Source organism: Danio rerio, chromosome 15, assembly GCF_049306965.1.
Source record: "Danio rerio strain Tuebingen ecotype United States chromosome 15, GRCz12tu, whole genome shotgun sequence".
In the NCBI taxonomy this organism is placed as follows: Eukaryota; Metazoa; Chordata; class Actinopteri; order Cypriniformes; family Danionidae; genus Danio; species Danio rerio.
Window position 1 is genome coordinate 8,658,281 of NC_133190.1, and position 9,220 is coordinate 8,667,500.

Consider the following 9,220-nt stretch of genomic DNA (forward strand, 5'->3'; position numbering starts at 1 on the left):
CATATGGGAAGACGGTCATTTTACAGTGTAAACATGCACGCACGCTGACGTCTCTTTGACAGTGTTGGAGTTAGGAAGGTTTTCAATGTCTTTTTAATATTCAAAAACACCACCAGGATATTTCTATAAAAAGTATTTTGTTTACAAACAGCGGTCCCTTAGGGTCTTTTGTGGCCTTCATTGAGTGCATGTGTACATTGCTCATTTGCACTTAATGAGCCTGTGTTTCTATTATTTAAAGGTTGCACTTTATTTACAAAAGAGTGTGTGTACTTAATGTATTTACAGTGAACTTAAAAGAATAGTTCACCTAATAAATTGCAATTCCGTCATCATTTACTCACCCATGTTCCAAACATTTATCATTTTCATTCTTCTGTCAAGCACAAAACATATACAGTTAAAGCCAAAATTTTCACCCTCCTATATTTATTATTATTATTATTATTTTTATTTTTCCCACATGATGTTTAACGGAGAAAGGAATTTATATTATTATCAGTAATATTTTATTACCAACAATATTTTTATTACCTAACCAAGTTAAGCCTTTAAAATCCCCTTTAAACTGAATACTGGTATCTAGAAAAAAATCTAGTAAAATGTTATGTACGGTCATCATGGCAGAGATAAAATAAATCAATTGTTAGAAATGAGTTAGTAAAACTTTGGGGCCGTATCATACACCCGACACAACAAGGCACAAGACGCGGAGTGTACAACACCCCTTCCTTATCCACGAAAGTAAAGAGTAAAAAGAAAAAAGATAAGAGGCCAAAAGGAGGAAGCTGTTCTCTTACTATAAGTGTAGTGTTCAGTTTTTACACCAACAATATTCACTATGTAAATAGAAAAGGCACCATGGCATGATGCAACTGACTCTTGAAGATAAGGGGAGCTGAAACACTCTATTTGGTTTAATGCAGGTTATGCTCAAAATAAACTCATAACTAATTAGAGAACAAGAGACAACCCTGTTAGCCCATGCGCCACGACGCAAACCACATTTTTCCATCCTCAAAAAGTGCAAAAGAGGAATCGGACATACACTTACAGTGATGCTTGCCTCATGCACTTTAGACTTTGTGCCTAGGTTCTTAAAATAAACAGAGGGGGTGAATAAGTCAGACTTCAACTGTATTAAGTTTTCAGAGTTTCAGCTTTCTTTACAATATTTTTGTGTCTTTAAAAGAAGAAAGAAAATCTGAAAAGTTTGGGAACCTCTGGAGGGTTTTATATTTGACAATTGTTTGATTGTTTGGATTGAGCTCTGAGATGCACAGATGTGCTGGTCCTGCTTGGGACCTTTTTTTCATCTGCAAAATAAAAACCCACTTATTTGCAAAGCCAAAAAGTATTAACTTTGGGAAAAAAGTCTCTGTAACAATTAAAACATCCCAATCTGTAACCCACAGCTCATCTTCTCTACTTGAAAAAGCCCTATGCATCTTCAAAACCCAGAGGATCACTGAAACACAGCTCTCTCCAGCACAGCACTAATGAACACTACACACACTGTAAACAGAGTGTTGACCCGCAGGAAAAGTTGGATGAGTGTGCAGGTCTGTCAGGTTAAGCACCGGCGCTGCTCGGATACTGGCAGGAACAACATCACCCCTCTATGGGCTAAAAATAACTGTCTGCATCCTTACAAATATTACTGTGATGCTATCAATGATTACCATCTATTAAGCACTGATATTGCAAGGTATTTTACTTAATGCCATGATACTGTACATTTCTGTAAACGCATAGAAAAGTATTAAGCACTTTAAAGGGCTATTATTGATAGAATTCATTTTGCTTCTTGTTAGGAGAAATAAATGAATCTGTCTTTTCTAGAGAATAACACTGTGTGATAATTATATTCCCTTGTCTAAACTGTCAAATGTCTTCTTTTCACCTAAAATAATTTGATTAAACAATGAGCTGGGAAGAGTGTTAAAGCTTGTCAAATTGAAAGTATAAAATGGGAGAATTGTTTAAATGTATTGTTTTCAAGCAAAATCAAGAGTGTAGTACAACAAAGGCAAACTATAAGAACACAAAATCAAACACACATGCACATCAGTCTAGAAACACACACACACAAACGCGCACGCACACGCGCGCGCACACACACGCGCACACACACACACACACACRCRCACACACACACACACACACACACACACACACACACACACACACACACACACACACACACACACACACACACACGAACCTAAAAGAAATATGAATACAAACAAACAACTGACAAAAACAAACAAAACATATTAGCCAACTAAACTAACATTAAAATGATACTGTTTGAATGTTTCTTAAGCTATAAAAAAATAATAACACAAGCTAAAAGAAAAAAAAGAAAAACAAATAATTACAACACAAATCAAAGCAGAATATATATTTGTTTTGTAAAATGTTAATGACAAAATACAAATTAATGTAACAAAACAAAAAAACAAAAAACAACAACAAAAAACATTTATAAAACAAAAAGAGCAAAACAAAAAACAAAAACAAACAATCACAAAACAAAAGGAACAAAATATAAACAAAACAAAAAGAACAAAATAACAAAAAAGAACAACAAAACCAACTAAACCAAAAAACAAACAAACAAAAAACAATAACAACAAAACAAAGAAGAACAAAACAAATCAATAAAAACAATTACAAAACAACAAGAACAAAAGAACAAAACAAAAACAAAACTAAAATAACAAAACAGAAGCAAAAAGAAGAAAACAAAGCTAATCTAAACTAAACTAAAACAAAAAACAAACAAAAAGAACAAAACAAAGAAAAAATAAACCAAACTAAAATTAACCAACTAAAACAAAAACAAACAGAAACCAATAAACAAAACAAAAAACCCAACAAAATAATAAATTAAATAAATTAAACATTTAAGCAAAACACCATACTAAAAGCTGTTAAAGTGACCTGAAAGTCAATTTGAGTAAAAGTCAGTTGAAATCAAAGCCTCATTGTGTCCTCGGTTTTGTGTTAGTGAAGCAGTCTTTTACCCAGATCTTTGATGCGGGGCAGCACATTGTGGGTGAAGTTGCTGTAGGACGCAATTTTGCCCTCTGGAGAAGCAATGCCAACATGGGACTCGTATATCCGCAAGCTCCTGGGCTTCTGTGGACGGGGATGCTTGTGCTGGCACAGAAAAGACAAGGAAACATTCTCAAATAATTCTTCATCCAAATTTAAGATGAGAGTGCAGGCTAAAACACTGACTTCTTTTTTTGTCCACACAGATTGTAAGATTTTTTTTTTTGTGATGTTTTCCATGTGTTTCCAAGTGTTTTTTTTTTTTTGTTTATTATTATTATTATTATTATTATTATTATTATTATTATTATTATTATTACTACTACTACTACTACTACTACTACTACTACACTTATTTATTTGCTTTTTTATTTATTATTATAATTTAAATTTTTTATTTATTAATTTATATTTTTAGTTATGAATGTATTCATTTGTGCTTATTTATTATTGATATTATGTTTATTTATTTATGTATCTATTGATTTAATTTTTTATTGTTAATCTTATTTTATTATTATTTTTATTTATTTATAATTATTTTTGTTTATTATTAATTATCTTCATTTATGTATTTTATTTGTTCATTATTATTATTATTATTATTAATGTTTTTATTTATGGTTTTATATTTTTCATTAATTTATTTATGCTTATTTACTATTGTTATTACTGTTATGATGTTTATTTATGTATTTATTGATTCAATTTATTTATTTTTCTTACTATTATTTTTATTAATTTATTTATTTTCTGTTTATTATTTTTATATTGTCATTTATGCATTTAATTTTTGTGTATTATCATTATTCATTCATTCATTCATTCACTATACACATATATATTTACTCACTCACTCACTCACGATGGAAATAAGCTTCCATACAATTCCCACTTACTAGATCTTGTTCTCAGACATCATTAGAACAGAGGCATTAAAAGCCAAGCAAACCTAATAAGTAATGACTACCAAATAAAGAGTTGTGTCTCACTGCCACGGGGGGAAATAATCACTTACAATGTAAGGTTGAGGAGGGTCCCAGTGCACCCAATCATAGATGACGGACTTCTCATGCCTGGTCACATACTTTGCCCAAGGAGAGATTCGGTAGAGCCGCTCACCCGCACTGGTGTGAACAACCACCTGGGAAGAGAAAAGACAAATGAGGGATGAAACAGCAAGGGCACAGCAAGAGGGTTGGCACGCGGGCACCGGGTAATGCCGCTAACACAAAATGTGTTTACAGCTGCCAGAGAGCAGGAATAAAGGGCTGATCTCATGGAGAAAGGTCAGCCGGTACAAGAGAAAGAGGACGTTTGAGCTGAGGATGACCGCTGGAGGTCAAACATGTTTGTGCTGGAAAAATATGACTTTTGAGTGTACAGCATGAGCTGTGCTGAAAAACTATTTGTAGCAACAAGCAGTTACCAGATAGTTTTTGTAAAGAGAAAAACTGCATGGTTATAGATCTGATAACCAGTCTAAAAATGTTGGGCTGTTTCAACACAAATTTGGGTAAATTAAAGAAATGTTCACACTAGAAATGAAAATTTAGTCATCATATACTCTTCCCCCACCTGTTTTAAACCTGCTTGAGTTTCTTTCTTCTGTTGAACACAAAAGATGTACTGAAGTGTGTTGGAGTAAACAACCATTGACTTCTATAGTATTTTTTTAATATTACTTTGGCTGTTGTTTTATTCCAACATTCTTCATAATATCTTGTTTTGTGTTCAAAATAGGAAAAAAATATATGTTTAGAATAGCTTGAGTGTGTAAACTTTCAATTTGGGCTTCAGTTGGATTTTAAATGTAATTTTTTTTGTTTTTGTTTTTTTTCTTAAGTTTTACCCAAAATTACCAAAAAATTATTAAGCTGTTCAAACCAAATACGTTTTCTTACACATTTTCAAGAATCAAAATATCAGCAATTTCACAATATAATTAGGATGTTTGTGAAAGGGTTAGAAAACACTTTCAAAATGGACATTTGGAAAAGGACTCAAAATGTCAAGGTACATACTAGATTTAGAGTTTGAAGCGCTCATAGTGACCTGTTCGTTCAGAAACAGTGTTGGATTGACCCTCGTCAAATTTTTTGACCACATTTTTCAGCACATTTCCTTCAAAAAGGGAATTTCAACAGCTCAGATTTTGGGAGTCAATGGAGACTCTTATGCGGTTCATCAACATCATAATATTTGTGTAGCGTACTGTCCATAGATAAAAATACTTATTGATTTTATTAAGGAGTCTCTTGTGTGGGTTTTCACGACTCCTGGTGCCACAAAGTCTGGGTGTCCGTGACACCTTTCGTTATCTAGAGCTTTTCCAGAGAGGGGGGCCGAGAGCTTCAAAGACATTCCTGCCCCATAAAAAGACATTAAAATCCCATTATAATCAAATGAATTGTATTGTTTGCCTCACAGAAAAAGTCATTGAAAGACAGATTCCCCTGCCTAGCTGTTTTAAGTTGATTAAAACTTATGAAAGATTAATCTACTTCACAAGAAGTAGTAATAATTCCCTTTTCGAAATGAATAGATCGTTACCGTATCCACTTGGAAGAGCGGCTGTTCTGGTTATGTTTGTTTGGTCAAATAAACAATAAATTAATCCAGAATGTTAATGATTAATTATAATTCGTTATTGTTGATAATTAATATTCATAACCCGGGAGTCCGCTTGGTCAAGCGGGCAGAATCATATACAATCACATGTTTGTTTGACCAAATTGACCGAAGCTTAAGCCGGAATATTAATAATAAAGAATAAACCGTTATTGTTGATTATTAATATTCATAAAATAAGCTAATTTCTGTTTACATTTGTAATCTTTTTTTTTTTTTTTTTTTGCTGTACTGCTTTTTTATACTGATTCACACAATGCCAATCTTGAGCTGCTACAGTGAGTAAACAGGAATGGCTGCTGTAGTGGCACTGAGGGTGGAAAGATGCATATTAAAAGCAAGAAATATCCAACATCACTACAAGAACTAGAGTAGTGTAATCTAAATGCTGCGTTTTTTACCATACCTGTAAGCTTTTAGAGAAAAGCTTACAAAAAACAAATTTACCAGAATTTTCTATTTTTTAACATGTTCTGTGCAGGTAGATGCACTGGGCATCAAATTAGTGCACTTAAACATGGTAAAAGTATGATTTTCATTCTACACCCCCTTTAACATCACTCTATAAAAATCAAACAGCGTAATAAACGTGCAGCCATTCTGGAAAACACATCTGTGTTTGCTCATATTTTTAGCTTGGCACTTGCTTTACGGGCATATACATACAAACTTGAAAGAGTAAAATGAATAATAGATCAAAGGCTTTCCATTTTTACCAAATATGCCCTACATTACGATTGCAGACTGAAAGAGAAAGGAAGATTATGTGGGAACTTGTGGTTCTGCCAGTGTTTAAAAAAAAAAAATAGATCACTCACGTATGAAGATTATGTCACCAGTTTCTCACTGTCATGCAAATGTTTTAGAACTATATACATATAAAACTGTAGCAGAATTTTTAGGCTCCATTTTTGTATGATGAAAGTGAATAGGAATTTGGGCTGTCAGGTTTTTAAAATGGTGAAAACCAAATCTGTTTTATTCTAATACTTTATATTTGTATACAGTATATGTGTATGACAGTCTAGCTCTGTAGCAATAGTAATAGTTTGTATTTTATAGTCAGAAGAAATCAGTTGTCAGAATTGTGCGTAAACACGTAGGACGTGCTCAATTTCTAAATCACCTGATAGCACGATTCATAACGCAGCGCGCCTAAACAGAGCACAAAAACAGGAGACTGAGCCTAAAGACATATAGCCTGCATAAACAGGGATGATGACTTCAGCACAGTAGGATTTGGGCTAAAACAGTCAACATCTGTGGTGTGGGATTACTTTGGACATAAAACGGCTGAGGTATTGCAAAACTAGGTACATTGTAAGACCTGTCACTTATTGCACCTAAACTTGCATGAAAGGCACATTTTCAATGCTACTTCCACTCCTTTGTCTTTACTAGGGAACCATCAACCATTTTCTCACAGGATGATGAACTAACAAAACATTCAAAAATTTGGTGTTTGGGTGTTCTGTGTTTGTCTGTGGTAATCAGCCAATCAAAAAGTGTATATCCCATACAAAGTATGAAGCTAAATCGTCAGTTTTAGTTGCAGCTGAAAAATGTACATGTTTTCAACTAGGAGCCTGGAATACATGTTTGCAAGCCAGCAGTGCATCTGCATTGGAAAAAAAACGAACTTGTGCACTCTAAAGATGCATTATGTGAATATGGGATGTTCCGTTCAGGTTTTTTGCCCTCGAGTCTGAGTCACTTGACTTTGAGTATCTACCGATACCGAAACCCAAACCGATACTTCTATAATACGTAAAAAATAATAAAGAACAGCGAAAAAACTGATGCAGGATGTTCCTAATTTTTTATTTACTTTACTTTATTTGAACATTCAACAGCTATATTAACAATTAGAGCACTTCTGTGAGGTAGCTTAAACAATCAAGAAATAAATGACATCAATTCTTCACCTCTTGCAAGCACAAGTATACACACCTCACAGTTTTCTATGACAATGTTGTCATCATCAACTTTATAATACCTCCAGATCGCAGACATACTCGGGTTGTTGCTCGATCAGATACAGTTGTGTCCGGAAGTTATTTAAAATAATTATATATATATATATATATATATATATATATATATATATATATATATATATATATATATATATATATATATATATATATATATATATATATATATATATAAATATATATATATATATATAAAAAAAATATATATATATATATATATATATATATATATATATATATATATATATATACACACACACATATATATGTTTATATATGTTTATATATATATATATATATATATATAAACATATATATATATATATATATATATATATATATATAAAAACATATATAAACATATATATAAACATATATAAACATATATAAACATATATATATATATATATATATATATATATATATATATATATATATATATATATATATATATATATATATATATATATATATATATATATATATATATATGTTTATATATATATATATATATATATGTTTATATATGTTTATATATATATATATATATATGTTTATTAGGGATGTAACGGTATCAGAATTTCACGGTACGGTAATACCTCGGTATGAATGTCACGGTACGGTATTTATTGAATCATTTACAGGAAAAACAAAACTTATGAAAATACTCCAAAAAAGTGCCAAAAGTGTCAATGAAATACAAATTAGCCATCTATCTGTAAGCTTTGAAACAGGAACTTCAATTTTAATAACAAAAAATTATTAAACCATGTAAAAAAATAAAGTTTCAATTTAGTATTGTTGAAAACTCATCACATTCAACATTTAATCACACTCAGCCCATCTACCCAGATCAGAGCTCTGCTAGTCGGACTTCTCATCAAGCATCTCCCGCTGGATCTAATCTCACTATATTTATTAAACGGGATATTTCACTCATCTTGTTGTCTTTATCTAACGACATATTCCCTGACTTTGGGCATTGGAATCTATTACTTGTTCTCAGGTAACGTGTTTTGGCTGAGCGCAGAGATAAGTTAATGATTAATGTAACCACGTACATCCTGTATATTGACTGATCGCATTTATTTCCTATAATGTATAAACTTATTGTATGTTATACTTTTAAAATGGCCATTATCGATTCTTAAAACTGATACTCAGCAAAAGAGAGGCTATGTTTCGTATTTTCACTGAAATTGAAAGGAGGCAGATGTTATCGGCTCCGTTTTGTTATAAATATCCACACAGTGAAGATGACGCTCATCTTATGCAGCACGACGCCTCAACATGTCTGCTGTCTAAGTTGCTAATATTAAAATGAAAATAGGCAGTTCCTTAAATCATGTTTACATTTTATTGTTGAGAAAGTGAAACAACGAAGCCAGGGTGATGTGAATGAAGTTATAAAGTACACTGTTCCCTTTGAAGATTTACCCGTGTCCTCGGTATAATCTGCTTTTCCATATCAAACTGAGAAGAAGAGACTGCAGCCTTGATCAAACTTGCGAAGTCTGAACTTACACGGAGATAAT

At 32.0% G+C, this 9,220-nt stretch overlaps 1 protein-coding gene across 3 annotated transcripts in view; it reads right to left on the reverse strand.

Annotated features, from left to right (window-relative positions):
* Positions 1-9,220, reverse strand: part of gbe1b (glucan (1,4-alpha-), branching enzyme 1b) — a 252,713-nt gene that overhangs the window by 181,751 nt on the left and 61,742 nt on the right. For all 3 annotated transcript variants that reach the window (XR_012390607.1, XR_012390608.1, XM_068213679.2), the window contains exons 4-5: positions 4,079-4,204; positions 3,030-3,165 (exon numbers count right to left, since the gene is read on the reverse strand). Coding sequence is in view for 1 of the 3 variants with exons in the window: in XM_068213679.2 (XP_068069780.1) it covers positions 3,030-3,165; positions 4,079-4,204 (262 nt within the window). In the remaining 2 variants the exon portion in view is untranslated. The remainder of the gene's footprint in view (positions 1-3,029; positions 3,166-4,078; positions 4,205-9,220) is intronic.